The sequence below is a fragment of the Bos javanicus genome, chromosome 17, assembly GCF_032452875.1.
Source record: "Bos javanicus breed banteng chromosome 17, ARS-OSU_banteng_1.0, whole genome shotgun sequence".
Lineage (NCBI taxonomy): Eukaryota > Metazoa > Chordata > Mammalia > Artiodactyla > Bovidae > Bos > Bos javanicus.
In genome coordinates this window covers 55,990,139-56,010,515 of record NC_083884.1, presented here as the reverse complement: position 1 = coordinate 56,010,515, position 20,377 = coordinate 55,990,139, and the positions used below count along the sequence as shown (strand labels likewise).

At 40.5% G+C, this 20,377-nt stretch overlaps 2 protein-coding genes across 8 annotated transcripts in view; one reads left to right on the top strand and one right to left on the bottom strand.

Moving 5' to 3' along the window:
* LOC133228833 (acyl-CoA dehydrogenase family member 10) overlaps nucleotides 1-20,377 on the bottom strand; it is a 51,833-nt gene that overhangs the window by 18,244 nt on the left and 13,212 nt on the right. For all 7 annotated transcript variants that reach the window (XM_061384808.1, XM_061384803.1, XM_061384805.1 and 4 more), the window contains 6 exons: nucleotides 18,909-19,050; nucleotides 12,848-12,916; nucleotides 11,232-11,413; nucleotides 6,841-6,991; nucleotides 5,391-5,536; nucleotides 4,456-4,629 (listed from right to left, as the gene is read on the bottom strand). In XM_061384808.1, coding sequence (XP_061240792.1) covers nucleotides 4,456-4,629; nucleotides 5,391-5,536; nucleotides 6,841-6,991; nucleotides 11,232-11,413; nucleotides 12,848-12,916; nucleotides 18,909-19,050 — 864 coding nt within the window. The remainder of the gene's footprint in view (nucleotides 1-4,455; nucleotides 4,630-5,390; nucleotides 5,537-6,840; nucleotides 6,992-11,231; nucleotides 11,414-12,847; nucleotides 12,917-18,908; nucleotides 19,051-20,377) is intronic.
* On the top strand, nucleotides 13,467-15,253 carry LOC133228838 (ras-related protein Rap-1b-like). The gene has a single exon (XM_061384822.1). It carries the CDS (start codon nucleotides 13,482-13,484, stop codon nucleotides 14,070-14,072), a length of 591 nt encoding a protein of 196 aa, XP_061240806.1. The 5' UTR covers nucleotides 13,467-13,481; the 3' UTR covers nucleotides 14,073-15,253.

The following is a 20,377-nucleotide window of genomic DNA, read 5'->3' as shown; positions in this document are numbered from 1 at the left end:
GACATTACTCTGCCAACAAAGGTCTGTCTAGTCAAAGCTATGGTTTTTCCAGTAGTCAAGTATGGATGTGAGAGTTGGACTGTGAAGAAAGCTGAGCGCCAAAGAATTGATGCTTTTGAACTGTGGTGTTGGAGAAGACTCTTGAGAGTCCCTTGGACTGCAAGGAGATCTAACCAGTCCATCCTAAAGGAGATGAGTCCTGAGTGTTCATTGGAAGGACTGATGCTTAAGCTGAAACTCTAATACTTCAGCCACCTCATGCGAAGAGTTGAGTTATTGGAAAAGATTCTGATGCTGGGAGGGATTGGGGGCAGGAGGAGAAGGGGATGACAGAGGATGAGAAGGCTGGATGGCATCACCGACTCGATGGACATGAGTTTGGGTGAACTCCGGGAATTGGTGATGGACAGGGAGGCCTGGCGTGCTGCGATTCATGGGGTCGCAAAGAGTCGGACACGACTGAGCAACTGAACTGAACTGATAAGAAATCTACACCTCAGCATCCACTTATTAATGAAGGAAAATCATACATGGGTTGGCTGGTACAGACTATAAGTCAGTCCCCAGGCTCTGGTCACTGTTGTCCCCCTGCCAACCTAAGGATGAATGCAGATCTCCTGTGATGACATCACAGAGAGAATGCCTTTGAAACACATCCTTTTTCTCCAAAATCCACTTTCCCAGGGTAATACCAAGTATCTCTATAAGCGCTATTCACCTGAAGCTATCACAACATTGTTAACAGGCTCAACATTCAGAAAACTAAGATCATGGCATCCGGTCCCATCACTTCATGGCAAATAGATGGGGAAACAGTAGAAACAGTGACAGACTTTATGTTTTTGGGCTCCAAAATCACTGCAGATGGTGACTGCAGCCATGAAATTAAAGGATGCTTGCTCCTTGGAAGAAAAGCTATGACCAACCTAGACAGCACATTAAAAAGCAGAGACATTACTTTGCCAACAAAGGTCCATCTAGTCAAGGCTATGATTTTTCCAGTAGTCATGTATGGATGTGAGAGTTGGACTATAAAAAAAGCTGCTGCTGCTGCTGCTAAGTCACTTCAGTTGTGTCCGACTCTTAACGACCCCATGGACTGCAGCCCACCAGGCTCCTCCATCCATGGGATTTTCCAGGCAAGAGTACTGGAGTGGGTTGCCATTGCCTTCTCTGAAAGAAAGCTGAGCACCAAAGAATTGATGCTTTTGAACTGTGGTATTGGAGAAGACTCTTGAGAGTCCCTTGGACTGCAAGGAGATCCAACCAGTCCATTCTAAAGAAAATCAACTCTGAATATTCATTGGAAGGACTGACGCTGAAGCTGAAGCTCTAATACCTTGGCCACCTGATGTGAAGAGCTGACTCATTGGAAAAGACCCTGATGCTGAGAAAGGCTGAAGGCAGGACGAGAAGGGGATGACAGAGGACAAGATGGTTGGATGCCATCACCAACTAAATGGATATGAGCAAGCTCTGGGAGACGGTGAAGGACAGGGAGGCTGGTGTGCTGCAGTCCGTGGGGCTGCAAAGAGTCAGACACAACTGAGTGACTGAACAACAACAGCAATTGCCTGGCATGGTGCCTGACCTAGCAGTGGCTCTTGGGAGTGAGTGCATGATCAATTCCCCTACTGCAACTGCCCTTCTCAGAAGATTTTGACACCCTGGCTGAGAGCAGAATGCTACCAGAAAGCCTTGGGTACTGATGAGCACAAAGCTAAAATGTCCCCATAGTACTAACAAACCCACTGCTGGGCTTCTTTCTATTTGCCGTTTTAAGTTTTCATTTTGGAAAATTTCAAAGACAAACAAAACTGCAGAGAAGAATTTAATGTACCTACAGGTTTCTGCCACTCAGCTTCAACAATCATCAAAGCATGGCCAATCCTGTTTCATCCTCTGCCTTTCTACCCCTACTGCCCTGGATTTTGCTGCAGTAAATCCCAAACACCGCATCTTTATACTTATATTTCATTTATGTCTAAAAACAAAGACTTAAAAACATCCACGCAATATCATTATCACACTTAAACAGCAGTTAACTATGACACCTTAATATCCTCAACTATCTAGTCAGAATTCATTTTTCATTGATTGCCTCACAAAAATTTTTTTCAGAACATTTCTTTTTTCAAACAGGGATCTGAATAAGGTCCAAATACTGTTTTTGGTTAATGTATCTTTTAAGTCCCTGAGATAGTTAAGACTGTCTCAGAAAAATTTTTTTCAGAACATTTCTTTTTTCAAACAGGGATCTGAATAAGGTCCAAATACTGATTTTGGCTAATATATCTTTTAAGTCTCAACATCATATCACCTTTTTCACTTGTTGAAGAAACTGAATTGTTTCCCTGTGAAGTTTCCCAGAATCTGGATTTTTGTGAGTGGCTTTGTCTCAGTGGTGCTATTTAATGTGCTCCACTGAACCCTCTGTTCCCTGTAAGTTGGTGGCTGGCACTAGAGGCTTGGTCAGATCCAGGTTCAACTTTTGAGGGCAGCGTCAGGAGATATGTAATGTCTGGCTGCCTCTCTCGATTTTAGCACCATTAACACTTATTTTCCGGATGCATTCATGTACCGGGATGGCAAATTGGTGCTATGCTAATTCTATCACTGGGTCCAGGATGCTTCTCTACAGAGAAACTTCCTCATTAATCATTTGGTTAACATGACATCTAATTTGTATAGGAAAGGCAGGATAAGTGGTTGACGTTTTCCCCTTCATTTACCAATTATCAGAATAATGGGTTGCTTCCCTCTCAGCCTCCACAGTCAGCAGTGAGACTTTTAGTATCACTCTTTACTCATGGATTTAAACATACTTGATGTGTGTCATCCATTCCAGCTCTCATCCTTACTGGTGCTCAAAGTTTCCTGTCATTAGCAAGTGGGAGCCTATTCAAGTGGACTCTTGAAACAGTTAAATATGACCTTCATAATCAACAACTTCCTATCTTTCTGGTACAGGAAGATGTTCCAGATTCATCTTGTGGATTTTCTGCCCTAGACCTGAAATCAGTCACTTCTCCAACGTGCCCTGGTTCCTTTTGGTAAGAATGGAATTTATAGATGATAATGTGGATGATTATAGGTACTTAATGCTACTGGCCCAGTCACTATTGCTAAGCCTTTGGGGAAGTCTTTTGGGAGATTCTACCTTCCTGCTTTCTAATTGCTTTCCTTCTACATAGGAAACAAAATTTAATCTGTCTTTATACCTTCTTAAATAATTTAGGCTATAGATTATTTCAGTGTCTACCCTACAGAATTCAGAATGAAAACTAAATTGGCACTGTGCCATACTTGCATATATATGAACACTCCATAGGTGACACATGTATATATTGAACCATCAGTTCTAAGTAGCCAAACTTTTCTTCTCAAAAGTTCAAACTTTAAAGATACAATCTAGAAAACACTGGTTAAATAAAGTATTTTCCCATATATGTAAGAGGATCATCAAAGAAAATACAGTAATCTTTTTTTCTTCTTCAACAGTCCCCTCAATGGGCAATTTGGCAACATCTAAAAAATTTTAAATACACAAATTTTTAACCCAGAAATTCTAACTCTGGGAATTTATCCTTCAGATATATTCAAATACGAGTAAGAAACGATGTCCACCAACCACTATGTGACTGTGAAAATCTGCAGACGATCCAAAGATACATCAATAGGGTAACTGGTTAAATACATTACAGCATATCCATACAATGGAATGTACTATAGAAAGCAAAATGAATGATGTCTATACACACTCACATGGAAAGGTCTTAGTGAAGTACTGTTAAGTGGAAAAAAATAAGGAATTTGCCTTACATAGTTGTCAAATACATATATATGGCCATAATATATAAATATATATATATACACACACAATCAGTTCAGTTCAGTTGCTCAGTCATGTCCGACTCTTTGCAACCCTGTGAACTGCAGCATGCCAGGCCTCCCTGTCCATCACCAACTCCTGGAACTCACCAAACTCATGCCCATTGAGTCGGTGATGCCATCCATAGTATTTCATAGAAATTCTTTGGGATAAAAAATTTTTATATCAAGGTACTAAAAAAATAACGTAAAATGATCACACTTTTATAAAACTTGCAGAGAGAGACAGAGAGGAGAGACAACAGATATACAGAAAAATTGGGGCCCAAAACCCTTAACTTAGCTTCGTCTTTGAGGAGTGATGCTGAAAAAAAATGGAAAACGATTTTATATTCTTCTATATGATTGAGTTCTTATTATGTGTTTTTACTTTTAAAAAGTTTTATACCTTACTTTAATAATTTTTTAAAATTCTAAATATTTCTTAAAAACATATGATATACACTTGCTGACAAATGGTTGAATTAACTGAACTTTGTAGTTTGGTCATGAGAGGGTTTCAGGGAGAGAAGCCTCTTGGCTTTGACTCACACCCTGAGGCCAGCTCTCCTAGGCTCCCATTACCTGTGAGTGAACGCTTGTAGACTCCCTGCAGGATTGCGGCGATGCGGAAGAAGGAGAAAGCCATGTAGAAGTTCCAGTTCTCAATAGGAGGGATCCCCATGTGAAGACAGTACATCCTGAAATAGTCCTCTGCAGTAGGGATTCCCAGCTCAGTCAAATCACAGTCACTCAACCCTGAAGCGACAGAGCCAGAACTAGGCAATGACCTCAGCTCCCCCATGGCTCCCAATATTTGAATTCAGAAAATCATCTTGTCCCTTGGAAATAAGTTTCACAACTAGTTCAAAGGGTTATAGGTCATCATTTTAAGATGTCTGGAATCCAAGCATGAAGCTGTTCTTCATAACCTGGTTCTTAAAAGTTTTGGACTAAACTGGCAGTAAAGGAAGTAAAGAGGGGCCTCCAGGTTCCATCTGGACCACAGGTCAGGGTGGATGCATATTATTTTCTATCAGTCATTTGATAAAAAATGGTATTCAAAGAAATCTCACCAAATTATGAAAAAGATAACTGCAACAGATAAAAAATCTTACTGATTTTCTTCATTTATAACATTTTGATGGTTCAGAAGCATATAATATATTCTGTTCCAAGAATTTATCCTAGGAGTATACCTTATATACAGGCAAAGATATTACTATGCAGATATTCACTGCCCTTTTTGTGGAAGCACAGGGAAGTTAGTAAGAATTAAAAAAAAAAAACAAAAAAAAACTGGAAACAAATACCCAAATTGAAATCAAACCAAATGCCTTGAATGAGTTAATTCTTTAACAATGAAATCCTATGCTGTCATTAAAAACGATACTGTAGAAGAAATACTAAATACCTGAATTTCATGAAGGAGCCAAATCACCAACTACTTCAGCTGAGTTTGCCCAAATCTTTGAGAATGGAGGAGGCTCCATCCCCACTCCCCCAGCAGCAGTTCCTACCTGGCTGAATGGGAAAACCGGATGGCAGGTAGTGAGCCAGGCAGTTGTAGGCCACATCAGCAAGGGGGTCACCTAAAGTAGAAAGTTCCCAGTCCAGGACAGCAAGCACCTCGGCAGTTTCCGGATGGAATAGCAGGTTGTCCAGCCTGAAGGAGCCACAAGGAATGGAGACAGCACTAAGAAAACTGACCCCTGGGGAGTGTTCCATGCTGAGTGTTTATTTTGTTGGCCCCTCCAAACACACTTCCCAGCCCTCTGTGCCCCATGTGCCCAGGAGCCTGCATGGGCTGCATCCACCACCTCCCTTGCCCTCCGGCTCAGCCAATGGGGATACCAACAGGCAATGGGAAGGGGGCCTGCATATTAATTCCCCAGCCCCCTCTCAGCACAAGGCCAAGGGACAACTGTGTTCCTCTCCCAGGGGCCACAGCTTTGGTGAGGCAGCCCTCGCCACATAGAGACACTATCCAGGTTCTGGTAATTCTCCTTCCCTGAGATGGTTTTAAAACAGGTCTGCAATTTTTTGACACTCCTGCCACAAAAGGAAGAGTCTAATCCTTCACCTTTGGAAGCATCTCACTTCTAACAATTATGATGCAGGTGGAAGTGGTGCCGAGTGACTCCCAAGACAAGGACAGAAAAGGTGATCAGCTCCCGCCTGGCCCTCTCCCCTCAGAATACACACCTTTGCAGCCCTGAGCTACCAGGTAAGAAGTCCAGCTATCCAGAAGCTACAATACTGGAGAGTACGTGTGTGTGCAGTCAGTTAGTCGTGTCCAACTCCTTGCGACTCCATGGACTGTAGCCCACTAGGCTCCTCTGTCCATAGAATTTCCCAGGCAAGAGTACTGAAGTGGGTTGCTATTTCCTCCTCTAGGACATCTTCCCAACTCAGGGATTGAACCCACATCTCCTGCATTTCCTGTACTGGCAGGGAGATTCTTTACCACTGAGTCACCTGGGAAGCCCCATACTGAAAAGACTAGTTGAGAAACCATAGATATAGAGAGAGAGATTCAGGGAGCCCAGCTCTCTTCTGTCCCTGTGCAGATGTGTGAGTGAGCCATCAGGCGATTTCAGCCCCTGGCCTTAAAGTCACTCCAACAAGCCATCTTGCCCCCAGACTGTGGACTCATGAGCAAAATCACTGCTGTGGCTGTTGACAGCAATGCAGTTCTGGAGGCAGTTGTCCTGCAGTAGTTACAACTGGAGCCTGTGCTTGTGCCTTCGGACCTGGGGGTGATACTAACTCTTGCTGTGGCAAAGGCCCCAGATGTCAACAGTATCAAACCTGACAAACCCTTCCTTAAAGGCCATGCACAGGGAGATAATTGTGCATGGATAGTTGTCAGCAGTAAACTGGGGCAAGACCAGCTGCTTCTTTCCCCTTCAAATGCCCTTCCTACCACTTTCCACATTTAAATATCAACCCTCCTCATGCCGAGTTGACCTGAAGTCCCCGTGCACCACTGTGGTCCGCTGCTGCCTGGGAAGGTGGAGGGGCAGCCACTTGATGAGCCTCTCCATTGCTGGAATGGTGCTGGTTTCTGAGGCTCGATACTGCTTGATCCATGTTTGCACCTGACGTGCAAGATAGTCCCCTGAGGGAAAGAAGATTAGAATATGGTGTGCCATTTCAACAAACTCCAAAGGTTTCAGAAATCAACCACTGCGTGAAACCCTTTGTAATGTCTGAGGCATCTTCATCCCATGACTGGAGAATTTTCCACTTGATGCTCCTGCTCCCTCAACTTGGAAGCCACTGCTATTTTGTCTTGGCTGGATCTGTGTGATCTGGGCATTGTTCCCAGCCACACAGCCCTCTGAGCCTGATCTCTGGCCCTCTCAGAGATCCTGTAAGCTTCCTAACAACCTTTAATAAATCCTTTCTTAGCTAGAGGACAGTGCTTGGCTAAGAGCATGGACTCTGGGATAGGTGGTCTGAGTTTGGTTCCCAGCCCTGCCATTCTCTGTGTGGTCTCAGGTAGGTTACTTTATGTCTCCATGCCCTTGTTCTTCATCAGTGAGATGGCCCTCATTAGAGTTGTTGGGAGGATAAAATATGTAAGGCCCCTGCAACTGTTCCCAGCATGTAGGAAGTAATACATGAGTATTTGCTATTATTCAGTTGTTTATTAAGAAACCCAGAGTTACCACAGTTGAGGAACTTGCAAGTTATGGGACCATAGACTGCAAGTGAGTTCTGGAGTTACCTGTCTCACAGTTAAGCTTTTCAAATGATTTAACCTTTCTAAGCCTCCATTGCTTCATCCGTACAATCGGTGTACTGATACCTATATTCCCTAGGACCATTGTGAAGGACAAGTGAAATCCATACATAACATGCCGAACACAGAAGGCTGCTCAATGAATAAGGGCCATTATTACTGTCACTGTCATTGCTGTCAAATGACAATTATTGTCACTATTAATAATAAACAACATACCAGGTCCATGCTCTAAGTCAAGCCCTCACCCCTCATCTGAGAGAAAAATGTTTCCCAGGAGCTTGAGGACAAGGAAAGAGAGACTGGGCTCCTTCCGTGGAGTCAGCTGCACACTTGGAGCATCCATTCACCTGTCATTAGAATGATCCAGCAGAGCTGTAAGAGGCGTGATCAAAACCCACAGGAACTCAACCCAGAACAAATCAAGCCTTGAGAACTAACTTGCAGTTTTCAGAATTATAGGAAGTAGAAGTCAGCAGTAAATGAAACCATAATCAAAATAAATCTATAATACACTTACCTGGTACCTTTAAAAACTCATTTAAAAAAATTGGTGAGGGGGTTGTTTTAGATGCCTCAATCAGATCCTGATTTGGAAAACAAACCAAAACACCTCACTTATAAAAGATACAAGAGGAATAATGAGGAAATCGAATATGGACTGGGTCTTAGATAGTCTGAGAAAATGGTAAATTTTTTTGGATGTGATAATGGTGCTGGGGGATGTTGTTATTATTAGGAAATGCATACTGAAGCACTTAGGAGTCAAGTGTCAGGGTCTCTTAATCATGCAGATAGATAAATACAGAAAGAGATAAATAAATATGGCAAAAGTTAGTCATTCTTAAAATCAGTCAGGGCATATAGTTATTCACAGCACTACTGAATGTTTCCGTAAGTTTGAAAATTATCCTAAGAAATCAAATACTAAAGCCTCCAGGAGCTGAACCTTGGTGGAAGGAGCCCCTCAGGTTAATATCCTACGTGGATTTAGGATGTCCCCCCACCCCCCCATGCACACACCACCCCAGCGCTGTGCACACTCTCTTCTCATGGGAAGCAGGTACAGCTATCCCTGTGTTTCTGCTCTGCTGGCCACTGGCCTCGAGCAGGCCTGCCAAGGCACAAACACCCTTCCTTCCCAAAGCAGCCTGCCCTCTGGGATGAGAAAAGGGAATTTTGCTCTCTACAGATTCTTGGTGGAAAGTTTCTTTATGATAACTAGATTGGACCTAAGGGATCTTTGTCAAAAGTTCCTTTTCATCAGAAATCATGTTTATGTGCTTTTTTTGCCTTACAAATTTATATTTGTTCTCTTCAATAAATTATATATTCACCTGGTTCAAAATTAAAGTGACAAAAATGTGTACAATCAATCCCCTGCCCAGCCACTCAGCCCTTTCTCCCCAAAGGCAAACCACGTGACCAATTTCTTAGGCATCCTCTTGGGGATATTCTTCAAGTGTGCAAATAAATTAATTTTATTTAAATGTACCAATTGTACACAAATGGTATATTAGCTATACACAGCCTGTGCCCTGCCCAGCAGCTGGATTCCTAACATAACTTAAGAAATTACAGGATACTTGAAAAGAATATCTGATGGCCCTGTAGCTGGACCAGTGATTGTAAAATCTGAGGAAGCTGCTTTATGTAATAAGCCTCAAGACATAGCCAGCGGCCCAGGAGCCTGACCCTGAATTATATAAAATCAGACCAAATTTCTGCTTCATCTCTTTGTCAACCTAATACGTCAGTGGAAAGTATATCAGAACGATCCACTGTAAAAGGCAAAGGATCCACTCAGCGCATAGAAGAGCCCTCCTTAAACTGTTCTCTCTTCACTGTGCAATGGGATGTCACACTGCCCACTGCTTCATGTGACACACTTTGTCCATTCACAGCACTGGAACAGGTGCCATCTCTTGCTTTTCATATCAATGCTGTGAGACGGGCAGGGCAGGGCTTTTTTACTCAACCTCTATTCTTGAGAAAACTATAATAAAGTAATGGGGCTCGCCCAAGGTCACCCCACAAATCAGCACCTAACTTCTGTTCCAGGGCTCTTTCCATCCTGAAACAACAGATCAATATAGGCAACATCTGTTGTCTTTGCCTACTGGCCCTTTTACTAGTAACTAGGGCTCCAGATGAAATAGAAGATGCTCAGTTAAGTGAAATTTTGGATCAGTTCAGTTCAGTCGTTCAGTCGTGTCTGACTCTTTGCGACCCCACGAACCGCAGCACACCAGGCCTCCCTGTCCATCACCAACTCCTGGAGTTTACCCAAACTCATGTCCATTGAGTCGGTGATGCCATCCAACCATCTCATCCTCTGTCGTCCCCTTCTCCTCTTGCCCTCAATCTTTCCCAGGATCAGGGTCTTTTCAAATGAGTCAGCTCTTTGCATCAGGAGGCCAAAGTATTGGAGTTTCAGCTCCAACATCAGTCCTTCCAATGAACACCCAGGACTGATCTCCCTTAGGATGGACTGGTTGGATCTTCTTGTAGTCCAAGGGATTCTCAAGAGTCATCTCCAACACCACAGTTCAAAATTTTGGATAGACAACAAATAAATTATTATAAATATCTTCCAGTGAGACCACCAAGACGGGGAACCCCACTAAATTGGTAATTCTGTTCAAAAGTTAGCATTTGATACAGATCTGGCTACAAGTGGAAAGGGTAGAGAACTCCCTCTATTGTGACTGGGAAGTCAGCAAGCCTGCTATGTGATAGCAAAGTTTCTCAAAGGGTTAGTTTTGAGGCCTTACATCATGTGCCTACAGAGTGATAGAATTTTAGGAAATTTGGTAAAAATATGTCAGGAAGTTGATGTACATTGGCTACATACTGCAGCATTTGATACAGTCCTAGAGGAATAGGCATGCTTTAGTTAAAAGCAGAGAAAGAACAAAATATAGCTTACTAAGATTCTTTTTAACCATGGTCAGGAATGCATTAAGAGTCAGATAATTTTGAATGCTGCAGGGAAAAGTGAAACTCTTTGGTTCATGCTAAAGTATCTGCATGCAAAAGCACGGAGACAGTTGTGATGGTGGTTATAAAACTGTGTGCATTTGTCAAAATTCATAAAATGCTACCTTTCAATACAACTGACTTCCAAAAAAAAGGAAAAGGGAAATCCTGACAACACAAAGTGCTTACAAGGATGAGTAACAACTGGAGCTCTCAGACAATTAAAAAAAAAGGAAGAAAAGAGCAGCAACAAATTATACAAATACCTTGGTACAATGGCATTTAAAAAAAATTTACCCCTGTTGAAAAGAATATTTAGAGGAAATGGTAAAAACTGGAGAAGAAAATACATATCTTAAGTACTTTAGGCCAGTCGGTATCAGAAAAAAGAATACAGTGAGATAAAATTTGCAGGGAAAAGAGATTCTATAGTCCATGGATGGATTTATCTCAGGACAAAACATCTAGGTAAACAACACCTCCACTAAAATGAAAGTGGATTTCCAAGTAGGACGCTAACAAGCCCACCTCACATTTACCAATGCTGCCTTAAAACCCTGGCACAATAGAAATTATGAAAGCAGAGGATCAGTGAGGAAACATCAGCACAGAAGACAAGGGGCCCCGTGCTCACCGTGTTTCCCATAGTCTTCCAGGCCCGCAGCCTTGAGGTCCACACTGTGAATCTTGCACAAGACTCTGTTCATGGCAGTGTAGATGGCCCGCCTCTGGCTGGGCTCCAAGCCTGGCAGAGAGGGGTCTTTGTAGATGAGGCCTGGGCAGTATTCCATCAGATAGAAAGGGGTACCGACAACACTGGGAGGGACACAAACAGGGTGTTTCAGTGGCCTGTGATGTGACAGGCTGTTAGGGCACTGCTCTGTCCTGTGTGTAAGCTCTAAGTGCTGGGTGGGAGTCCAGACCCAGAGTACTGGAAACTTCCTTTTTTCTCTGCATATAAGTGGAAGTTAGAAGTACTCCTTCCCCAAACTAAGCCACACATAAACATCCCTGTCTACACTTCCTTGCCAGCATGCCTCTCTTCTCTTTGGAATCTACTCGGAATGGGATTGTGATAATATAGGAAAGCAGCATGTTGGGTCAAGGGGTGGGGGGTCAGGTCTGGAGTCACACAGAACCAGGCTTAAGTCCCACCTCTGCCCTTCCTAGAATTGTGATCCTGAGGAACATATTAAACCTCTCTGAGCATTGTTTTTACTCAATCTATAAAGCTTCAAAGAATAGCTATAAGAATTAAGGGAGCAATATACAGGGAATGCCTGGCATATGTGTCTGGTTCCATGAGGGTTTGATAAATACCCCTTCTTTTTGTTGATGTTATTTTCATCATTATTCACTGAAATGAATGGTATACAAAACACCCCAAAGTATTAAGGTGACACACCAAAATGTCATTAATCAATCTTTTCGTCACTACTAGAAATCAGTTTAGTACTCTGAAAAGTTGTTTTGAAAATTGTTATAAATATTCATCCTGACTTGAAAATTTAAATTATTTTTAGTTTAAGTATAATACTGCTGCTGGAGTTATGAAAGAAAATGTCTTTATTCTTAGGAGATATATGCTGTCTGCAACTTACTTCAAAAGGTTCAATGAATAATAATTACATACATATGAAATATACTTACTTACTTATAAAACAATTATATAATTATTAATCAAAACAGTAAATTAGAAAATGTTTATATAATTATTAACTATTTTCATAAAATTATTTTATCTATATCGTACACTTACATATACACACATACATATATATATATATACACATATACATAGAAAGCAAATGTGGCAAAACATCAACCAATGTTTTCATCTAGATGCAGTGTAAATGGGTGCTCACTGTACTGTTTTTTTCTTCTTTCAACTTCTGTGCATGTTTCAAATTTTTCATAATTAAAAAATCAGGAAAAAAGAGACTCAGAAAGTATATTATAATGCAATTCAAAAACAGTTTAGAAAGCCCACAATAAAAAAATAAATTAAAACAAACAACATGAAGCTAGATGGACGTATGCTCTTTAAATGTTAGGAAAGATGCTTCCTACCAATTCTCACGAAAGCAGGCATTTATCTTTCAGGATAACTTAAACCTCTTTAGGGGAGGTTGCTATAAAATCTCTTTTCTACTCAAATTTTACTTGTCTTTAGCAAACTAGAATTTGAGTTAATATATGGACTTTTCTGTAGCTTGAATATACAGTGGAAAAAATAAATCTGAACATTACCTTGAGTCTTCACAAAGGTCAAGAACTTTGGGGACAGGGACTCCAGCATTTCCAAGGGCTTTCATTATCCTAGCAGAACAAAGATGAGAGACACTGCTGAATTAGGTGATCAGATTTTCTTGAAATTATTCTTTGATTTTAAAATGGTACATGCAAAAATCAAAATGGAATGCTAAAACTTAAAAATTTCAATTGACCCAAGAAGACAAAAAGTCAAGGAGAACAAAAGAGAAATGGAACAAAGATCTTATAGGAAAATCATAGACCTGAGTCAAATATATTGATAATTACATTAAATTTAATAGTGTAAGCATTCTAATTAAAAGACAAAAATTGTCCTACTGGATACAAAAGCGAGACTTAATATGCTTTAAATATAAAAACATAGAAAAATAAATAAAATATGAAAGGATGGAAAGGGAAGTTCCATGAAATTGGTGAATATAAGAAAGCTAATGTAGAGTCAGGCGTGTAAACCAGCTGGAGTGGTGGCGGAGGCAGCAGCAGCAGCAGCAGCGGTAGCGGCAGGACCGCCGTGGTGCTGGGAGCAGCGACTCGGAGGGAGCGTGAGGTGACACTGGCTGCGGGCACCCAGTGACAGCGCGAGAGGTACTAGCTTTTACAGGTTTGCACCATGCATGAGTATAAGCTAGTCATTCTTGGCTCAGGAGGCACTGGAAAATCTGCTCTGACTATACAGTTTGTTCAAGGAATTTTTGTTGAAAAATATGATACTACGATAGAAGATTCTTATAGAAAGCAAGTTGAAGTAGATGCACAGCAGTGTATGCTTGAAATCTTGGATACTGCAGGAATGGAACAATTCACAGCAATGAGGGATTTGTACATGAAAAATGGACAAGGCTTTGCGTTAGTTTATTCCATCACAGCACAGTCCACATTTAATGATTTACAAGATCTGAGAGAACAGATTCTTCGAGTTAAAGACACGCATGATGTTCCAATGATTCTGGTTGGTAATAAGTGTGACTTGGAAGATGAAAGAGTTGTAGGAAAGGAACAAGGTCAAAATCTAGCAAGACAGTGGAATAACTGTGCATTCTTAGAATCCTCTGCAAAATCAAAAATAAATGTTAATGAGATCTTTTATGACCTAGTGCGACAAATTAACAGAAAAACGCCAGTGCCTGGGAAGGCCTGCAAAAAGTCGTCATGTCAGCTGCTTTACTATACTAAATGCATTGTAGCTCTGAGCCAGGTCTGAAGAACTGTTGCCCAATTCAACAGTGCCAGCATTCCAACTTTGTTAAACCTACCAACATCTTAAATGGACTTTCTGTGGTGGTACCCTTTAAGAGGCGGATGAAAACTACTACATCAGTTTGCACATTCTAATCACTTTCCAGTATCACAGAGAGATTTTTACTTATATAATAGTCCTAGAGTATGCAGCTGGTAAAACCAGAGGCTACAATCCAGTATTACTGCTAAGAGACATTTTGCATCCACCAATGTTGTACATGTATGAAAATGGTGTACTGTATACTTTAACACACCCCATACTTTGTATTGGAGAGCACAATAATGTAAATCCTAAAAGCACCACTATTTTGGCATAATAAAAGAAAGTCCAAAGAGGAGCTATATAGACTACTCCAGATAACTTTGCTTCTTTGATACTTGTAGCTTATTATAATTTTTTTTTAAGAAATTCAAGGTCATTATCATTGTATTGTACAAATAAGTGCTTTGATTAACACAGCTATATAGTTTTTTTAATTTTTAAAAAACCTGTGGAGACAGTGATCTTGTCTTTAAAATATGATAGTCCTTTCAGTATAATGTCTTAGATTAAAGACGTTGCCTTTAATATCTGTTGGGAAGGAAATGTCCAGACTTTTCAAATCTTTTATTATATGTTTCCTTTTTTGTTTACATAGGGAACAATGTTTATAGTTGTGTGTACAGTGGGGGTCTACAACAAGAAGTGTATATTTGCAAACAATTTTTTAATGATTTAACAATTTTTGTAAATCATTTTCAGGCTTCTGCAGCTGTAGATTCTCACTGTGAACCCCCTGCTTGCTCCTGCATAAGTGTATCTGCAATACCAAATACACAGGTTTAGTATTTTTGCCTGTTAGTGATTGTTTCCCATGTGTAACGTTTTGGTTGAGATGTTAAATGAGAGTACTGTGGATGTAAATGTGGGGAGTAATTTTACTCATGTGTAATTGGTCACAAGGCCTAAGTTGCAGTAACTATTGCTGTTTTATTTAACAACGCCTTGTTGCTTTGTATGCATTAACGTTTGGGTGTAAAGATTGTGTGTCTATCCAACAGGGAGCCACAGTATTTAAATTGACCAACCTAATGTTACAACTACTTTTGAGGTGGCCAAATGTAAACTAAAAGCCTTAATTAAAGTGGTGCAATTTTGTATAACTTAGCATCAGTAGTTCAATAAATTTGGATTGCCAAAAAAAAAAGAAAGCTAGTGTAACTATATTAATATCAGAAGAAGAGACTTAAGACAAAGAGAACTACTAGAGATAAAGAGGGACATTTCAGAACAATACAAGAGTTAATTCACCAGGAAGATATTATAATCATAAATGTGCATGTGCCTTAAATAACAAGGTTCTACTGTGCAGCACAGGGAACTCTATTCAATATCCTGTGACAAACCACAATGGAAAAGAATATGAAAAACAATACGTATATGTATGACTGAGTCACTCTGGTATATAGCAGAAATTAAACATAACGTTAAATCAAATATGCTTCAATTAAAAAATAAATAAAAAATAAATGTGTATGTGCCTAATAACAGAGCTTTACAATACCTAAAGTAAAAATTTCATTATTAAAGCTAGAAATGGACAAACTGACAATCATTAACTGAGACTGCAGAATGCCTTTATCATTAACTGACTTTATCAGACTAACTAGAAGTAGTAAGATAAGAACAACACTACCAACCAACTTGATCTGATGGACAGTTCTATAACACTTGCACAACATCCCCAGGATATACATTCTTTATGAGTGCACACAGTACAGTCACCAAGACTTATCATGTAATGGTCCATAAAATAAGTCCTGATAAGTTTCCAAGTATCAAAATCTTAGTATTTCCAAGACCTTAATGGAATTAAAGGAACATTAAAAAACATTTCAAACTGTAAAAATAATAATAATAATACATGTCAAAACTTGTGGGATGCAGATGAGCTTAGAAAGTGATTCATAACTTTGAAAGCTCATGTTAGAAAAGAAGGAAAATGTAAATCATTTACATTTACAAAATGTAAGGTTATAGCTAAGAAGATAAAAATATATCCACAGTAAGCAGATGGAAAGGAACAAAGCTCAGAGGAAAACTAAATGAAATAGAAAATAAACAGAAAAATTAATAAAACTAAGCATTTGTACTCGTCAACACAATGATAAATCCTTAAGTAGACTGATGAAAGAGAGAGAGAAAATACAAATTATCAGTCAATTGCAGGAATCATAAAGAGAGAACATTACTAGAAATCCTACATACAGTAAAAGGACAGTAAGGGAATATTTTGAACAATAAATTTAATTGTTCATATGAAATGGACATATCTAACTTTATATATATTTATAACAATTTTATATATTTTAAAATATAAATGGACAAATTCCTTGGAAATTACAACTTCCAAAGCTAAGGTAAGTTGAAATAAAAGACCCAAATAATCCAATATTTATTGAATTGAACCCATAAGCAAAAACCTTTTCCTAAAAAAACTCCAGGCCCAGATGAGTTTACTGGTAAATTTTATGAAACATGTAACGAAGTCTATGGGTTTTTCCAGGCAAGATTACTGGAGTGGGGTGCCACTGCCTTCTCCTAATGTTTCAATGTATAAGTCTTTACAAAAAATAAAAAAAACCAGTTAAGACATACATAGTTTGTATCTGTTTTTGCTACATTAAGATTTTATCATATACATTTTATTACAGGCATCCTTTTATTGACAGCAATCACAGTATAATCATTAAGACTGGGCTATGGAATCCTACTACCCCTGGGTGTGAAGCCAGGCTCCATCCCTCACATACTAGTTATATATCACTAGGCATGTTGCTCAGTTTTTTTAAGCTTCATTTTTCTATAAAACGGGGGTCATAATAGGACCATATCAGGGGGTTGCTGAGAATTATCTGAATTAATAATACATTCAAAGCATGTATTATAGTGCCTGACACATAATGAACACTCAGTAAGTATTAGCTATTATATTTTTGTTCCAACAAATAGAAATACCAAGGTTTGCAAAATCATTTCTTGATTACTGCAGCTATAGGTTATTTCCATTTTTTTATTATAAATGACACTGCAGTCAGCATATTAATGCATAAAGGTTTTCTCCCTATTTAGAACTATTTTTTAAAGAGAGATCCTCTATTGGAATTATTAGGTATAAAAATATGACTACCCTGAGGTTTTTACAAATTGTGTTATACCGTTTTCCCAGCTTTCCAAATTTGATTTGGCATTTTATAAGCAGATACATGTTTCATCTTCAAGTGCACATTTTATTCCTTTACTAAAATGGAAATTCTGTGCATTTTGGATTTTTGGATGTCCTTCGAACAGTCCAGAATTCCTCAGAACACTGGGAAGTTGGAGAGAGTCCCCAGGCAGAAGGCATACATAGTGGTAGCTTCACATTTCAGGGTTTTTCTTCTGTAAGCACATACTATCACATGGGCACATATATAAATATAAACGCTCACAAATAGCTAGTGGACTTCTGTGGGCTTCACAAATGAACCCCGAAGGCTTCATAAATGTCAGTCATCAGTAGCTGTAATATAGAGAGTCAGACACAAGGAACCAAAAAGTCAGAGGAGACAGTCAATAATGAGAAAGAGGCCAAGAGCTAAAATCACATTTTCCTGACTACTTGCTGCAACCTTCCTTCTGGAGAACATGACAGGCTGGAAGGAAGGTGGAGGAGGAGGCAGAGAGAGTCTTCTGGGAGAGGAAGCTCCACTCTGGAGCCCAGTCATCACGCTGTCACTCACTGTCCAAGGGTTTGAAGCTAGGTTTTTCAACCTACTGTGTTTTATTTTGTTTTGTTTAATATTTATTTATTTTGTCTGTGCTGGGTCTCCATTGCTGTGCACAGGCTTTCTCTAGTTGCAGAGAGTGGGTGCTACTCTTTAGGGTGGTGTGCATGTGGGCTTCTCAGTGCGGGGGCTTCCCTTATGGAGCACTGGCCCTAGAGTGCTCAGGCTTCTGCAGTTGCAGCTCCTGGGCTCCAGAGAGTAGCCTCAGTAGCTGTGGCCCCAGGGTTAGTTGCTTCGAGGCACGTGGGATCTGCCCAGACCAGGGATCGAACTGGTGTCCCCTAACCAGTGTTCCCTTCTTGTCCACTGGACCACCAGGGAAGCTTCAACCTACTATGTTTAAATTTTCCTATTTGTGAAGCAAGAGATTTTACTTGGGATGGGTTATAACACATTTATTGTTTTAAACATCTTATTATGAAAAATATCAAACATATACAGAAGTAAGAAGATTCACATAAGGAATCCCAGGTTTTAACAACTATCAACTCATGGATAGTTTCAACAACTATCAACTCAACTCTTTGGGCAATAGCCCCATTTAGTAGAATCTCAAAAAGTCTTGTTTCCTACAAGTTTAGATAGAGAAAAGAGAGTGAAAGTGAAGTCACTCAGTCGTACCCGACTCTTTGCGACCCCGTGGACAGTAGCCTGTACCAAGCTCCTCCGTCCATGGGATTTTCCAGGCAAGAGTACTGGAGTGGGTTGCCATTTCCTTCTCCAGGGAATCTTCCCGACCCAGGGATCGAACCCAGGTCTCCCGCATTGTACACAGACGCTTTACTGTCTGAGGCACCAGGGAAGTCCAAACAAGATAGAGAAAACCAGTTCCTAAAATCAGGTGACATGTTCTTATCTGAAATAATTATGGAGCATCATACTTATAATTTTAAATGTCTCAAGGCACTATGACGGGGTGCTGACCTGCCAGCCAGGGGCTGGGCTGAGGAGGCTGGGGACAGCGAGCACAACTCTCACCCTGAGAATTTACCTGAACTCCCTCTCTACTGCATGCGCGGATGGAAGGAGTGTCCCAGGGGGTTTCTTCCTCAGAACCAGCTGATGGTTAGCCAGCTTGACGTAGTAGGTGGGATTTGACTGCCCATGATCAAACTGAAGGAGTTCCAATGGGCCTGTAAGTTTGAAAGGAAGGAAAACTCAAACCAGCTCTGGAGGACAGATGTGGACAGAGACTCTTTCTTTCTAGTGAGTACTGCACATGGGCAAAGAGCATCCTGATCTGGAATGCACTGTAAGGAAAGCATCTCCTCCCTGGGTACCAGACATGACTGCGTCAAACCTCCAATGTCACACTATAATGTAGCAAAGGCCACTGAATTTACATCACAACAATTTTCACTTTGTGCAGGTGTCCAGTTTTGTCCTTCCTGCCTATTTCTGCTCCATGAAAAAAGCTTTATAGTTCTGTTTATCAACCACAAGCACAGTCATGGCAACCCATCTTGCTAACTGGAATGCTTTAAGCCAAGGACAAAAGGTGCCCTTGCGTGTCCCTCACCCCAAGCTTGGGCACATCACACCTGATACTAGCGTGACAGCTGAAAGCAGCTATGTAGAAGCCTGCTTTCAGGAGATGCAATTTCCCATTCCATCAAGCTAAACTGTGAGGCTCCCTTGCAGAAATAGTTTATATAGGGACTCTGCACTTCTGCTCCATTATTCTTGCCTGAAGAATCCCCGTGGACAGAGGAGCCTGGTGGGCTACAGGCCATGGGGTCACACAGAGTCCAACATGACTGAGCGACTAAGCACAGCACAGCACAGCACTTCCACTGCAGGGGCTACCAGAGGGGAAACTAAGATCCCACAGCCATAAAGCCAAAACAAAACAGCAACAAAAAGAAACAGCCTTAATAACCCTGGTCTTCCCAGTGAGATGAATTTGACACATAAGATTCATTTCACTTGATCAGAAGAACAGGCAGTGGGAGTTTGCCTGAGTTGCCTGGTCTGGTCAGAAAGGCTCCCTCAACTTTGTAAAGGCTCTACAACAATCCATCAAGGGAAAAAAATCCTCACATGAAGCTGCATACAAAGAGTACTTTCAAGGATCAAACTTTATCACCAGGTAGAAATTTCTTCAAAGGATCATGAAACTATAATAATTTAAAAAAAAAAAAAAAAAGGTATTGAAGCACCTGTTTTTCTGAGGGTGGAATATGAAAAAGAAGAGAGGGACCTTTGAAAGATGAAGACAAATTGTCTCATTTTAAACTCCTGAGACTTTTTAAGTCATCTTCACAAAACAGGCTGTCATCTCAAAAATATGAGAAAGACCCAAACACCCTAGGCACATACTGCAAGTTCTTCTCCCCTGGGTCAGCTGTTTGCAGGTGACTGCTGCCACGCCATGGTCTCACGTGGGACAAGAGCCAAGTACACTCTGGGGACCCACAGAAAAGGAGGTCAGTGCTTCTTCCCAAGCAAAACAGAGCAGCA